At 37.4% G+C, this 17,407-nt stretch overlaps 2 protein-coding genes across 2 annotated transcripts in view; both read right to left on the minus strand.

Annotated features, from left to right (window-relative positions):
• LOC139127769 (26S proteasome non-ATPase regulatory subunit 10-like) overlaps nt 1-17,407 on the minus strand; it is a 534,262-nt gene that overhangs the window by 77,232 nt on the left and 439,623 nt on the right. The window lies entirely within an intron of this gene.
• LOC139127764 (uncharacterized) overlaps nt 2,849-17,407 on the minus strand; it is a 67,804-nt gene continuing 53,245 nt past the window's right edge. Inside the window, exons 3-6 of the mRNA XM_070693647.1 lie at nt 16,948-17,050; nt 15,135-15,233; nt 12,678-12,776; nt 2,849-2,981 (exon numbers count right to left, since the gene is read on the minus strand). Of these exons, the coding sequence (XP_070549748.1) occupies nt 2,880-2,981; nt 12,678-12,776; nt 15,135-15,233; nt 16,948-16,983 (336 nt within the window). The 5' untranslated portion in view covers nt 16,984-17,050 and the 3' untranslated portion in view covers nt 2,849-2,879. The remainder of the gene's footprint in view (nt 2,982-12,677; nt 12,777-15,134; nt 15,234-16,947; nt 17,051-17,407) is intronic.

The raw sequence follows: 17,407 nt of genomic DNA on the forward strand, positions 1-17,407 counted from the left end.
ACCGACGCGATGCAGTTCCGATCTGCATATCGGTCAAACTTTACTACGTATGAGAAATTTACGATATTTCCTGTCCAAGTTTTGGAAATGTATCTGAATTTGTACTTTTTTGCTTCAAATCCAAAAAGAAGTTTCGCAACACGATAATCTGGGCTCATTTTCTGACATGCCAAGATTGCCCGGACAAGCGCTGTAGGTTCGAAATAATTTCCATATGAAAAGATACTTACTTGAGGTGTGAACTGACTGTCAATCGACGATTGCTCTGCAAATATCACTATTTGCTCTTGAGTTAAGTGTGGTTTCCATACGTATTTACAAATGGGAGGAGAAGTTTCAGTCCTTCTACTTCATGCATGAAATGGTAAAGCGACCCCTGACAAAAATGTGACGAAGTCTTACTACTTTATTGCCAGAAAATTGGGCACAAAAGGCTTTTTATTAAAAACGGTTTTGACTCATTTTAGATTTAAATGGATTCAATTCATAGTTTTTGTCAAAACACCGATGTATTATATATATATATATATATATATATATATATATATATATATATATATATATATATATATATATAATATATATATATATATATATATATATATATATATTAAATATCCTCCATCAAGCAACACCACGGTAGGAGAAATCAGCTACGGCTAGCAAACAGCTAGTCCCAGCGCTCAACCCCGTCCCGTACATCCGTAACATGACATTTCACATTTCCGCACATAAAACAGGATACTGAGCATGTCAGCTCGAAAACACTGCAAATAAAAATTTCTCTTCTAAAAAGTGTGAAAACCACAAGCGTGACTAGCCTTTTTGGGAGAAGAATTTGACAACCTGTAACATTTAACATGTTCGTCTACAGTATAGCCTACAACATGTCAGAAGTGGCGTACCGGTTAGCGTATGTGGCCCATAACAGGCTCGTTCGATTGAATATTTATAATCTACACTTATGTTCAAGATTTGGATTCCAGTACGGATTATATCTGCTACGCCTCCTTACAAACGTATTTAGTACTAGCTGTAGTAAAATAAAATCTTATATATTTTCCTTTCGTAAATATTAATCAATGTTCTCGCATTGGTTGAACGAGCTCGAATATGTTAACCAAGCATGACGAACGCCTGGCTTGTTGAGCGGGACTAATCGTCAGATTGCCAGTCACATCCGGTAGTACATGGTTGGTGCATGCAGCTACGTCAAGGCGTACACTCTGATTCAGCGGCATTTCCGCAATACAGTTCGAGTCATGCGACCGAGTAGCTTGGTGTGATCGCATATAAAAGCCCGTAGACTTAAGAACCTTCCGACTTCTGGTTATTAGGTGAGAAGAAATGCATATGCAGCCGAAGCAAACATTTAGAGTGAAGCACAGAGTAGAAAAAAGTGATATAACAAAAGAGTGTACAAGAAATTATTCATTTAATCGTTTTTATTCAGACTTAAAACGCAAAAGTGGCTAGTGAAATAGTGACATTTATAACACACCACATGCTCATTCCGTGTCGCTATTCGCCAGAATACGTCACGTGATGAGAAATAGATACGTCTAGTACCTATTGAATCGACAAAAGTGACGTCAGGGGGTAATTTTGATAAGCAATTTCCCTAGGGAAATAGTTCAGATCAAATTTGGAAAAGTGCCCGGTCACGTGACCATAGTGTTGTCTGCAACTTTGCAACAATGGCAGGTGACTAGAACATGATGTGAGTACGGGATGAGTGACTAGGTCTCTCTAAATCAGATTTTCCAACATTTTCCAACATTCCAACAGCATAGGACTTGAAAAGCTCATCGACGAAAAAGATTCAAGTGCAACCAAGGATTGTTGCTAGGTATGCTTAGGATATTCTTTGAAAGAAAGTGGTACCACGTACAACTGTATAAAGCACTGTGGAAATATCGCCAAGTAAACTTGTCATGCAATACCCATGGGAAGATGGTCCCTTCCATATCACATGATGCAAGCTCCTAGCCTGGAGCTTTTATCCAAAGATTGAAATTACATGGGTAACTTCCTGTACCATTTCTATCGGTTTTTGTAAAAATCGCGCGAGTTATAAATGGCGAAAATAACTTTTCCGGGGTAAATGACCACAAAGCTGGCACATGATTATGTAAAATCATCCTTGCTGAACTTTCCCTTTAAGTCAAATATTCCGAGCATTGTAAAGTTGGCTTCCACATCCTTGGACAAAACTACGACTCTTGTTCAGTTACCCTTGTATTATATTAACGATAGAGTGAAGCGGAAGTGATCTTTAACAGAAGTAAAATCAATAACGAAAGCAGCAGTTTCTAAATTCCTCCATAAAAGAGCATTATTTATTTTTATTGATAGCAATACAATAAATGTAAAAATTGATGTTTAGTCGTGCTATATCTTTATGACATGATATCACACAATAATGTGTGTATACAATTGTGTAGCGTTTAGTGTGCACCATGCTTTCGTGACAGTAATGCAACTTTTAATTCACTTTCTCGAAAGCACTCCAGTGTGTTACTGACACGATTCGGGCATAATACTTCCATTTACCTTCATTTCAGCTTTGACAACAATTAATATGCAGACTGTTCAATGTTTTACATTCAATTTGTATATGCATTAATATTTGTTTTCACTAGATGATGCAAACATTTTTTTCAATTACTGCTTGCCGTCATAAGCTTAATGAAAGGGCTTAATTTATTCACAAAACTACTAACTATTCAATATCACATCACCATGTCATAAGTATAAATTATATATATATATATATATATATATATATATATATATATATAATATATATATATATATATATATATATATATAATTATGAGTGACTTGTAGCTACCATACGACATTGCAGCGGAGGTTACTTACATTGGTCTGTACATCGATAACTGCTTGAGATTGCAACAGTAATCTTGTAGTGGCTTCATGACCATGGAACGCCGCATAATGTATGGTGCCCATCCACTCTGTTCGGAAATGTAAAACGTGTGATAAGCATTACGATGCATGATGCATTTGAAAAGGGGGAAAAGTAATATGTGTATTGTCATGTACTTAAACATGAACATCGTCCTAGGGTTTCATCATGTTTATGCGCTTGGTTCTCAAATTATAGGAGTTAACGATTTTTCCTGATAATGGAATGCACTGTTTCCCTTTAATAGATCGTTGTGAGGTAACCTTAAAAGTTCAAAAATTAATCGATGAAAGATTATTTTGTATGCAGCATCACAATTTGACGTAAATTTTAGCGTATTAAGAACATGAACAATGTCAGGAAGACTTAGCTGAAAACAAGAATGTTATTTGAAAGTCTTCTTCTAGGTGTCATTTTCTCAGTTACAGTATTGGTGACGTGTTTAGTCCCGTGCATGGTTCTCCCACCATAGAATATGAAATGGAACAACGTTACAAGTGATTTTACTCTACTACATGAGTACTTTGAAAAATATACCGTGTTTAATTTAACATATTTTTGAAATCTGATGTATTTTGACATTTCTTTACAAGATGCCGTAATACAAAATAGGTTAAAAACACAATCGTAAACACGCACGGAATGGGAAATTACAAAATTCCATTAAAAACACAATCAACGCTATTTCTATCAAAGCATCACATTGGTGCTCATCAGAGAAACTTGCATTTCGCAAATTTTCTCATGACGAGGACATTTACAACAAGACGCACCGTGGAGTAAATTACAACATGGAATACATTACAACATGATAAAACCCCAATATAAAACAACATGGAATACATTACAACTGATAAAACCCCAATATAAATAATATAATATATATATATACATGACAATATACCTAATATAAATATATATGTACTTTTAGCAACATACAATTTTATAGCGTTTAGTGTCCCAATGATTTCCCGTCAAAAATTCAACCTTGATTCATTTTCTCGACCGCATATTCTTGAATTTTTTTTTGCAAATTTAATATACATGATGCCGTAAAATAAAAAATCGGCTAAAAAATCGTAAACAACAGACCAAAGGGAAATACATCATTATTCTATAATAATTGCAGTCAACGCTATTTTATATCAAAAGCATCACATTGCAATTGGTGCTCATTCGAAAAATTGGAATTTTGCAAATCTTATCCGTTAACAGAACGTTTACAACCAGACGCAACATGGGCTGTTACTATTTCAAATAGAATAAATTATTGCGTAACTATGCGGCCGTCCTCGCACGAGCGTCTAGCAAGTGCGGGACGGCTGCAGAATTAATATAAAGCTAGCGCAAATGCTCCGGTACAAACTGCTTGTATTGTCTCGCCATGGGTTTCTATTATTTATACATTCGTTACGAGGAAAAACATAAAATGAAGCCTGGAACGACATGTTAAGTGGTCTGAAATTTGGCTGAATGATATTCATATACTGTATATCAAGTTTATATTGTTATAATCAGGTTTCATGAATGATGATGTCATTGGATTATCATATGCTAGTTGCGTATAGATGTACATTCAATATACAGATTTTCACTATCCTCTCTTGACAATGGTGCAACGTTACAATTTCCAGAAAATATCGTTAAGCATACATTTTGTAAACAGTTTGTGCTGTGGTCGTTTCCTTGGTTAAGCACTTCATGACAACTATCAGTCAGTGTGCTTGCAGTCAGTAGCATAGTCTTTAGATGTAACACTTCCGAATTTCGGGAAACTATATCTTCTATACAACAATTTAATAAAATCGATTGCAAGTGTCCGAAAAAGTATTTCATCAACCTCTAGTATTATGACGGTTACACTATTTTATTGTAAGTGCTTACTCTTTCTATCTATTCATTTTTCGTGATATCTGCGACACACAGACATTTTGAGTGGTGTCGTCTTATTGCACGTAGAAGCGAACTGAAACGGGGTATACTTTGAGTCTTAAGAAAAGTGACCACCACTGCAAAGTGTTCTTCATGTTGTGGAGTTGGTAAAGTATTATTTTTGCCAATGATCCATTGAAACTGAATATGAGATAAGTGAATTGTATATTCAAACCTGTCTTCGCCAGACAGAAATGGCGCATTTGTACAAATAGTCACGATACAATATCTTACTCAATGGCGCCTGTCAGTCTGACATTGCTCGAAAAAGCGATCGTATTACCCTATAGTCTTGTAAATTTGTACCTCCTTTTCGATGCATTTATAAAACAAAAGTCAACTTATCCATTATAGACAACTACACACGCTTTGTACCGTTTGTTAAAAGGTGTACACACTTAGCCATTTCCGAATAACATTTCGAATGCCTTGTTTCAAAAAGTCTTCACAGTTGCCACCTGACCGCATGTATTATAAAATGAAACTACTTCTACAATATGAGCTATCACTGTGATCAATGTATAGACCCGGTATGAATCAATTCAAGATGACATAACATATTTTTATGGACCGAGACACAGTAAAAGTGTCAGTCCCTTCCTGTCATCTGCCACGTATTGCCGTATAGTCACTTTGTTAACATTACAAGTGTTGAGGTAAAGTTTATCACAATGGAAATCGAAGTCGTTCGAATTTCCTAGTCTCCTTAGTCTTTATTGTTATCATATTAGTACTGTAACAAACTTCATCTGTCAATTTTGCGTCAGTCGATTAACTCTTGGGCGCGATGCGCAAACAGCTTTCTTAAAGTTCCTAAATTGATTGTCAGACCGAAGGTCCCAGCTAGATTATTCACTCAGGGTTTATGCCGGGCTGCATTCGTAGTGTGAGGAGTCCACCTCACCGGTACTGTGAGCTATGATGAGTGTACCGGTGCCTTCATTCACAGTGTTGCTTGAATAGTAAGTTCAGTTCAGTTCGGTTCGGTTCAAAAGAGGGATAATATATTCGCTTAGGATAATTACATCGATCGAAGGCCGAAGGCCTACCCGTGGTAGTGTTAAGAATAGAAGTTATGACACAACAAATTGGCGGAAAGTCCAAACCCACTTTAAAATCAACAAAATATAACATCTGTCCTAAAAATGTAACGTCGAACGGTCAAAAATACCTTCAAAAGTTCAAGTTTTACTCTGGTAACTGCATTTGACTGATACATGCCAAAGGCAGGTGAAAATTACTGTCGGGCAATTTTCCGCATCTCCCATTGCCTGTCCGCATTGTTTTGACCTGAATATATTTTAGTAAAAGAGAAACAAATCACCAACATTATCGATTTTTCAAAGTCAATTAGACCCGTGCACAACTCCAATCTATCAAATAATCTTACGTGTTCAAAAGTTCAACTCACGCAAAAGTTTCAAAATATAAGCAGAAACGAGCAAAAGAATGTGACATTTCAGAGTCCGAGTATTTGAAACGAAGCGTATATGAGTCATTTAGAACAATACAAGCTGTTTAGTATTCATATGCAAATATGTCAAATGAACTATTTTGTAAAACGCATGTTTCAGAAGATACAGTACTACCGGAAAATAATGCACATGACGATAAAAAAGTGATTGCAATTTCATATCTTGTATCAAAGGTTGTCATCCTTTATCAATTAATTACGTCCAATACAAATAGTAAAGTAGAAGTCAACGTTTGCTTCTACATGTAAAAATTCAACATGATAGGACAATGAAGTAGTCCTGGATTTCAGCGTTGTATTGGTTTGGCTAATACTTGAGGTGGATTGACTGGGATATTGGCAACATTATCACTCCCTGGAGCCCTGCATCTATATTTATTATCTACTGCAACGCCATCATGTGTCACTAATTCAGTTTCAGGAATAGAGGGTGCCAGAAGACATAATTTACGCACGCTTTATAGAATAATTCTGTTCACCAGTTTGATGTAAATGATAAAGACGAAAACCATTGCATTGTCTATGCAGTGTTTGTCTGGTGTCGGTGACAGTTATTGTGTTGGTCGTGTATGTCAACGCAGTTTTCAATCAACGGCTCAGTATATATCTTGGCTGAGATAATCGTAGAGTAAGATCAGGATATCACTTGCTAAGAATACGATATAAAGGATTAGTTGTATCATATTCTCAGCAAGTGATATGCTTACATGCCTTTTCCATAGGATATTTAATGCTGCAGTTTAATCGGCGATCCAATATCAAAATTGTGTGTAGGTTTGTCTGACAGCAGTGCTGAGGTGATCGTGACCACGGGACAACCATAATCGCCCTCGTAGTAATAGATGGAAAAATGCAGAGTTGTTGTTTTTGTTTGCCGTTTTTTGTTGTTTGTTTGTCTTTTCCATTTGCCGCTAAGTTTTCATAGAAGATTCCTTGAATCATTCGGTCATCAAAAATCTCCAGTACACAAATAACCTCTGATAGCGTAGATCGCGTTTTAGGTTTGTTTGGCAAAAAAGAGTGATTTGTTTCTGTTTAGCACCCGCATCGCGCATCACTTCGAAGTGTGCGTGTCAAGTCTTTATTGTGTGTTTTTCTTTTGCCCCTACGGAAAAAAGACAATGTATCAAATTCCACCAAAATATAAAAAATATAAAAAAATGAAAAAAAACATCCAGTCGCCGCATAATTTTTGCACATGTCAATGACTAGACACAACCCTATTACTTTTTGGCCTTACTAAAAAGTATAGCTGCACGCGCGCGACTACAGACAACTCTGTAGGCATGGTAACAGTAGCAGGTTTTATTGTCGTCGTTTATGCGGAAATGCTGACAAATATTTATTTATGAATATTAATGATAGAAAAAGTGACGTCATTTGCGATCAGCGCTATTGCCACGTTCGACACATTAGAAATATCGTTTGGTCGACCTCTACATATGACACAATTTTACGGAATATTAAGTCAAACACAACGAAATGAACGAGATACACAGCGGCCGATGGCGATCTGCGGTTACTGACGTCATGTCTTACTGGTGTCCCTATTGCCCTAAGAGACCATGAACGCCTTATAACTAGTTCAGGCAAAACACTTCGGACCCTGTGCACTGAAAGATTCTTGTATAACAATCTTTCAACGCACAGGGTCCGAAGATTGTGTCATTTTCAAAGCATTATGGTGATCAGGTGCAGCCTGCAGTATTTAATTTAACCGAGAAAAAAACATCAATTCCGATCCTTGTATGCGAAGAGTATAAGAACACCAGTGTTGAACCCGTGTGTTCTCACATTCTCAATAATTTTGTGATAAAATACGTTTTTATTTTTCTAACTTGTGTTTACAAATACTCCATCACTACACTGTTGGAATTCTCGTAATCTTAAATATATAGTCAGGAAACGTGAAAACGGGAACTATATTTCTGGGCAGTCGAACCACAATACAGAATGACATGGTTTATGGATATTCCCTGATTACGATATATTTGGATAACATCCATAATGGGACTAAGTATACAGTTGATATAGACACCGGGTCCTTGGGGTGAAAACGGACTACTCCCCCCATAAAAGCCGGATTACCGTAAATCTAGGCAAATGTAAAAAAACACGCTACTGATCGGACGTGCCGTGTTTGGTCCAAGAATCCCATAGTCTTGTCATGTTTCAAGTGTTCATTATCATTGGATCTTGCATATAATGTCGGTGAATATATAGCGACTAAACTTGAGTTGAAAATAACTGAAAAAATGTTCCGCTTTTGTAGGAGAGCGCATATGTTTCACATTGTGTTCCCTGTACGATCATTTGACTCCTCTTTGCATATGTCACGAAAGAGGCCATCATGATTATTCAATTTTATCATACGGTAAAGGCGATGCAAACTGCTGCGTCATCAGTAATACCCATATTGTGCGCCCACGATCCTGTAACTTCGCGTTTAATGAATTCATACAGTTGCTCAAAGTGCAGTGTAGGTAGTGATACAGAGACCTCACCTTGAATAGTATTTTCTTCTTCTTTAGTCTGCGTAAAGGTCAATGAGCTGGTGTACAATTGTGAATGAAGATCAAACAATTTCTATGGTGCTGGTCATTGATACATTTCATAACTAGGGACAAATTACGAGATACATGAGTTTTGTGTAATTTACAGTTCAAATAGAATGACGTCACGACTTTGCATTATGCAAATAAACGCCATACGTTTATTGACTGGAGGAATCTATTTTCAGAAATTCTTAGGTATTGTAGTAATGAAGCCAGACGCCTTTCAGTCATTAAACATGTCCTAACAATACGATGGATAGACGAATGACTCCTATAAGGAGCGAGACGAAAACAATGTCAGTCGTCGCTCTGTGCCGAGACATGGGAGAAACTTGGGTGATGGCTACTGTAAGCTTGTCTTCTTTGAAATAAATACAATGTAGTACCAAAGAACTCTGGATGTCTCGTGCAGTCAATACTCTATATATTCTAAGTACCTCTGAGCAAGCCAAACGAGTAATCTCCAGTGCGAAGGAGAAGGCATTTCTCCGAGTCCGTGAATCAATAAAGAAAATTGCAATTGTACCCATGGATCTATTGGTGGACCGTAAGGCGGGCTGTTTTTACACTTGCATAAGGTTCGAATTCCGCCGATGGATCCACGGCCATGTCTGTGGAATTTCAAGCTGAAGCCAACAACCTGAAACCCTGTTCAGCGATATATATCATTGCTTAGTAAGATTGCTGTCATAAGTTTGCGTGTAATGCACGACTCTGTCTGTAGTTCAAATGCTTCATGAACTTCACAGTGTTTTGAATTGTCGCGCAGAATGAATTGCTACAAGTTAGTTCGTTTAACTCACTTTTAGGTTGGGAATTAGCCAATTACTTTTGACTACTGCTATTTCCGTTAGATGAATAGGTGCTGTGAGTTGTGGGTTCAAATCAGATACGGCAATCTAATGAATGAACATCCTTAGTTTGATGCCACAGTCATTTTGCTGTGTATAAAGGCCATTTATGTTTGCTCCACTATACGGACCTCAATAATTAATAGTTCTACGCTTTGAGCAGAACGAGTATCGAAGTGTCACATTGGACTCCAGACAGTATACATACACGCACTGTAATATGTTGGTTTCACATGACCTCGCATCCCAACCTTTCTCGCACGAGTGTCGCTAATGGTGCACTTCTGACCAAGAGCATACAAAGTGCAAACGCAGGTCGCTTTATGCAAGAACACCATCATTTCGAGAACATGTCATGTGATATTACTAATTGTAAATATAACTTAGGTATTTGTAGCAGGCTATGATCAACTAAAAGTTACTGGAGCATAAACTTTCAAAGACGAGTATTCTTCTTTTATCAGATGCAAGGATGGAATGAAGAAATGAAGCAGTAACAGAATCAAAATGTTCATAAGACTATGCTCATGTAACATTTAGTAAATTACTGCGTACTACCAGATCATAGATAATATTGTATTGTTGATCTTTTGTCATTGTAAATACTGAGCTCTGTCAGCCACGAAAAAATGGAAGCATATTAATGAGAGTACAAAGAGATACAATGCTACGATTTTTATCTTTTTCGTTTCAATATTTTTATGTCTCATAACTAAAGCTTAAAGACACTTTCCTTGTTTAAATCACTCTGACACAAATTAGCAATATCCTGAGTTTTTCTAATTTGGGATGTCTACTGCAATAGTATTATGTTCATAGCGTCAAGAAAATAAAAAACACATGCCATATTTACAAAGCCAAGTTTGAGCTCAGTTTACATTACAAAATCACTTTACTATCCACCTGTCAAATTTAATCTAAACACAAAATATCTTAGCATGCATTTTAAGCGCTGATCAGCAGAGACCAATAACGTCGTTGAGGGCACACATCCATGAGATCAGAACGAATTCCGCTCCAGTGGAAAGAGGAGCTGTGATGAGAGCACCACTCCGGGTTATGTCTCAATTACAGCATAGTAGGATGGATTAATCAGTGGACGTCAGTCGCCAACCTCATGAATAATGAATTGTGTAATTGTAAGCTTGAAGATTGCGACGATTTCGGATCTTTTCGGCTAAAGACATTCTTTACTTTTAACACACGGTAAATTCTCGATATAGATATTACGCACATGGTCAGTACAGTCGACATGACAACCGACACAAATGACCAGTACATCGAAAATTGCAACCTTTGATGATTGTCCTTGTCAGGATATGACACTAGTAAATTTACAGTAACTTATTTGTCGCCAAATATCGCCTATTGTTGGCCAAATTTTATTTATAATAACTTTGCAAGCTGTTGTATGGAGATTTTCTAAGCTTTGAATGCTAGGTCAACAGTTCTTGTCGGTTATTGGAGCATGGTGGAGCACGATTTGTTTCGGTCATCATGTATTTTCCGTTACAATTGACCACTCTCATACCTAAGTGGATGTGCATTTTGTTCGGGCTCGTTTTTCATTTGTGCCGTACTAGGTTCTTGATGCTCGCTTACTGTAGACCGAGTCACAGGCGCTAGCATAACGCTATCATGGATGTCCGGTTCAGTATATTCATTTCAAATACATGTATATGTGTACTAGACTCGACACCTGTTACAGCGAGATGAAAAGCGCCCGTACTACGACCTACACGTTAGCTTTTGCCAAGTAAATACAATGAAACACAGCTCCCGCACCGGACACCCCCAACACCTCACTGAATGTTGCCTGGTAGTGGTAGATATCGAATACTACGAATCCCACAACTAATTATGAAGTTTTTTACTCAAAGTTATTGATTCAAATAAATTAACTATGTGACACGAAGTTTTGAGCTACATTAAAATAATTCCAGAGGTTGACTTCGTCTTCTTGGCGGGCTTGCTCAAAAAAAAAAAACCCGCGAGCCGGATCAAATCTCCGAAAAAGTAACCAAAAAACAGGAAAAAGCGGACGGAAAACGTCCGATTTCTCATTGTCAAACATAGTAGAGAGGGAAAAAGTAGACAACTTTATCAATGCAGACACACCTCCGGGTACCCAACAGTCGAGCTCGATCGACGGATTTGTCAGGTTTGATCGTGATCTCAGAATAAAAAAATCAACAAATATACGCCCAGTTGAAGAAACATTTCAACACACGTAACTTTTAACCTCAATTACATTATTATACGGTACACGATTGGTTCTTTTGTACTATGCTGTATTGAGACATAAACCAGGTTGATGTACTGCATGGGTGCGTTCATCAGCGAGGCCTAACAACCGACAATAATACCATGCAGTTGTGTCTAACAGAAATATTTGAAAGTTGCAATACCATCAGCATGTAAGCAAAAATCGATTTGCCAATGTATGGTTAATATAAAGAGCAATTCAAGTCAGAGGCATTAAATAATCCGCTATCAAACATTCAAAATTTGGATAATAGATTTTTCAAAGACATACATCACTCTGTCTCTCTCTGTCTCTCTCTCTCTGTATATCTGTCTCTCTGCCGTTATATTTTTTCGAGGCGAACGCTATTGTTGTGGAATATATCGCTAAACAAACAAGCAGAACAATACAACTTAGAAATAATGATACACTGTTACCGGTCTTCGTGCAAAATTAATTGAATAAAATCGAACGCCATATGAGTGGTGGGTCACCCTCTTTGCAGACTGTTCTTCTACATTATGAAGTATTGCAATGGGATTGTATAACTAAGACACCATAAAATGTCATAGCATTATAAGATTTAGTGATGTCGACTGTGAATGTTAAAGTGGAAGAGAGATAAATGGAATTGTTGAAGTATTACGATTCCGATATCCATATAGAGTACCGAGTCACATTTACTTACCCGATTCTTAGCATTGACATCTGCACCATGTTTAATCAGCAATTCAGTGACGTCTGCATGACCTGCTCCAGAAGATGCATGCAATGCTGTGGAATTGAGCTACAAAAATTTAAACAATGTTAAAATTGCTGTTCACCAATTGCTGTTCACCGATAAGAACCAAATCATGTCGGCATATACCAAAAAAGTCTGACAATATTATTAAAATCAAGAAAGGCATAGTAATCAAGGAGTATGCTTTCATTGTGATGGGAAATTAAGGATGTACGATCGGAAAAAGGAAAAGTAATGTAATTTTTTTCTAATGTTTTTTTTGAATACCCACACATGAGAGTAGTCCAAAACTGGGGAAAAAGATGGGGTCACAGCGTTTGTTTTTTTACAAAATGACATTGAAAATTCATGATTTTTCACAAAATCACTAAAAATCAATAAAACAGGTCATCATTTTCATATTTATATCATGATTGCATTTTTCACTTTACACTGTAAAAGAACAACAAATTTTAAATTTAAGCTACTTTGAAGATAAAATTTAGCTAAAAAGCCACGATATTTATTTTTTAACCAAAATTGCGACAAATATGCCCCAAATTTTAGAAATGGGAGAGGGTAAATTATTAATTAATGAACTAAATTGAAACTGGGTATCCAAATACGAATTTACTTACAGGTGCACTGAATTAAACCACATTTATGTAAAAAGAATACTGGTGCAGTGCTGGTGACCAATTGTGCTGGCCTGGTGCACGCCAAACAATATAGCAATATTATGCTATACATAGACACGTATAGCGAGATGTTGCGATATAATAACATGTATCGCGATTTTTACGCATGCTAATCGGCGAAATGCAACCATACAACTCCCCCTAAGTGAAGAAGTTGCGTTTACCTTGCGCGTGTTTCAATTATACGTGGCCCCTTACAGAAGTGTGTCGATGTTCTTCATCTCCCTTATTCACTCACGCATGTTAGTGAAAGACGAAATGAAGAATGGTTCGGTGTTAAACCCCAGTGCGGGGTATAAAAGACCCCCAACTCATTGAAAATTCATAATGGTGCTTGAGTGACAACCGGCAACAGTAAGGTAGACCGCTCCATGAAAATCAGCCTAACGATTTTCAAACAAACATAATTGGCATACCATAAACATAGACTGTATCATAAACAACCAGCAAAGTTTCACAAAGCCTTTAAAAGTTACGACGATTGGGGTAAAATCGCTTTCGGAATAAAGGGAATGGCCCCTAGGAACAGCCGTTCCGTGATTCAAACAATTGTCAATCATTTAGTGACGTGAAGAGGTGTAAACTGGTCAAACATTTGCTGTGCATACGAGAACAAATACGATGAAAACAAACCAAGTGTACGCTAAGAATTACATGTATTTTGGCGTGCACACAGGAAGAAAACTTTGTAGATGTCATAAGTTAGCGCCTATGATGCAATGACATCGCTAAGGTGAACCCTTTTTGGACGTGACTTCGCTAAAGATGAGTCGGTACCGGTACGATGTATTCTTGCCAAAAATTGTGTACATGGTATTTTACAAAACTGTAGGCAGAGTCCATAGATTTAATTGACAATGACATCGAAAACAAATAAACATCAAAGCATGGCGGTAGCCTCCATGATCAACATAATTACAGCACTGTCCCTCTAATAGAGGGACCGTGATTCCAGTCAGGTGAAGAGAGCCACTTTTTTAAACAGCCCCGCCCCCATCTACGACCGAAAAGTACCGGTACTCTACAATTGCTTTTGATATAAATACTAGCCCTGAAAACGACCGTATGGTTTGTGATTATGTACACGTGTTCTCACACATGGAAATGACATGTCATGTTAGGAAAGCCGGTAAGCTTTTGACACACCGGTTGCCTTATTAACGTTTGGACTTCTGTTATGAGAATAATATAAAACTTGCAAGACATCTGAATAGTCGAAACATTGTATCTGTCAGTTCACGGTGAGCAAGTGGGCGTTATCACCGATCTTCTAAAGGCTTTAGGCCTAAGAGGATACGTGTGTCCGAGATCGGTTCATTGAGTAGGCAATATATCGTAAGATTTCGACAAAGGTTGGACTTTAATTTCTTCAATAACGAATATATCTCTGAACACAATTCGTGGTTGATTACAGTCGGAGGTTTACTAATGTTTCACGCAAAAATTGTTCAGAAAATTAACATAACTCGTCATGACTTGTTGTGTCACCCTTCGAGCAACCGAGTAGCCGACCGCGATCGCTTACAGATATCGTGATACACGAGATTTAGGGAAATCCCGACCCTTCCGTGATGCACTTAACTTAATTTATTTTTCTATTTTAGTGATCGGTTATGAGAGATAGCGACCTTAACATACCAAAATATTTCTTATATACTTTGTTTGGGATTTCACTGAATTGGTTTTGTACATATTTACACATGAAACAGATGTTCATAATACTCACCCTAGCCCGAAAGCAACCTCTACCATTGACATCAAATCCATCATCTATCAAAGACTTAGCCCTCTCAACATCACCCCCCTTTGCTGCATCAATGAGATCCTGTAACAGTAAACATTAAGTTATACCCTGCTATACTCAGATTCCTGTGATGGTAAACAATTAGTTATACACTGCTAAGCTCAGATTCAGACTGCATGTTGGATGATAAACAAACATATACATGGATTTAAATGGATTTCAGTACCAAGCCCAGGCTTGTTTACATTTATACATACAATTTAGTGAGTTGTACATCATCATCTTATAGCACGTAAATTGAAATGCAGAAAATGCTGATGCGCAATACACAGAACTTATATATGTCTCATACCCATCTTCGTTCTGATTCTTTTATTCATTGCCAAGGACAACAGTACGAAGGACAGCAAAGCTGGCGCAAGATGGTCATTTGATCACTTCTTGTGATTTCGAACATTAACTGAACTCATCTAATAACTCAACTGATAACGATTATAGCCCTAGCAAGGAAATGTAACATCAAACTGGTCCATTAATCATTTCCATTCAAGGTACAGGTGCCGCCAATTGAACTGTTCGTGCAAAAGGTTGTTCGTGCGCAGTTTTCAGCGGACTGGCAAATTTAAAAACTAATCAGCGGGCGGGGAGAAAAAATTGATATTTACTGTGGGAGGGAAGAAATTTGATTATTTTCTGTGGGCGGGTAGAAAATTTTTGACCATGGGTACCTGAAAATACTAGAGGGAGAGTGAAAGCCATGGTTGATAGAACTTGAGGGAGGATAGAGCGCATAACTTAGAGGGGAGCAATATTCCAAGGTATACTGCTAGCTGCTCGCACGGTTTTACGTTGATCTTGGTTGCCTAGTGGGCATAGGGGCATTTCAGTAATTGAGAGAGGGCAGTTGGGAGCTTGCATTGTTGTTGTTGGGAATGGGGGTTCGACCATAGATACTGGAGGGCAAAGGATATCAAAATTAAGTGGGAGGGTACATTTTCCGTGTATGCCAGTGGGAGGGCAGTAACGAACAGCTCTACTTTCCCCTCCAGATTTTAGGTCAAGGACAAAAATCAGGAAAATCAGTATATCAGCCTTCAGAACATGTTTTGTGATAATTTTGCAAAATTGATGAAATTTACCAGTTTGCGGCACCTGAAAATAAAACATTACCAGGTCCTGGTAATACATAACCAGGACATTTGAGTGACCGAGCTTTCGTATTTGGCCACAACGTCATCATACCGACCGTAGAACTTTTTGAAAGTCTTCACGAGTCTTTCGGATGTGAATCCCTGTCTCACTAGTTCTGATACCAATAAGCTGTGTCTCATTTGAAAATGCACAATAGATTAAAGTTTATCTAATTTGTTTCATATACTGTGTGATCTATTTTTAGTATAAAATATTTGATTTGGTATATTTCTTGATTTCAGAAATATTGACAAAAATACTGACTGTACAACAATGTCAACGACTTGAGCTTTGACCCGAAGCTCTTGAATCATAAGAATGGACAATGAGAAGCACCAGGTTTGCCGTTGTCACCTATATTTTTGTCGGCGTGCTGTCAAATGACAATTACTGAGACATTATACACAAGTTTGTACGCATAATTAGATTTGCTATGAACGGAGATATGTAGTCATGAAAGGGCAAACGGCTAACACGTTGATTTCAAAGTACCATATTGTCATTGTTGACAATATTTTATTGACACGTGTCAAGATGGAGATAGGTAAAGAGTACAACTTGTGCAGATATACATATATATATATATATTGTGAAATCCGCTAACCTGGAGATTCCTACGTTTGCTGGCATCCATGGTCATGCCAAAGACAATGCCAGGAGATCATCAACTTCGTTAGTGGCGTGCACCTTCTCAACGTCCTGGCAGTCTGTCGAAACAAATATGGCGTTAACGTTACTCAAGGGGTCTCGTGACCAAAGATACGTATATTATGGGTCAATTATTAACTTCTGGTTATCCTATTTCATCAAAAACATCAATAAACATCGTCGGGTGTATATTGACATCTCTCTAATCTTGTCAGTGTTTGTTATAGCAAACGGTTCCTTTATGTAAGTTACCTCACAGCAGGAAACATTGAACAACAGAAATACTTCCGAAAACCGATATAATGCTTTGCTAAGAATAACTATTTGGAAAAGATAAAAATAAGCACTCTATGATAAACTTAAACGTTTACAGACAAGTATTGCGATTTTTAATGTAGATACAGAAGTTGAGATCA

This window comes from Ptychodera flava, unplaced genomic scaffold (assembly GCF_041260155.1).
Source record: "Ptychodera flava strain L36383 unplaced genomic scaffold, AS_Pfla_20210202 Scaffold_36__1_contigs__length_1797346_pilon, whole genome shotgun sequence".
In the NCBI taxonomy this organism is placed as follows: Eukaryota; Metazoa; Hemichordata; class Enteropneusta; family Ptychoderidae; genus Ptychodera; species Ptychodera flava.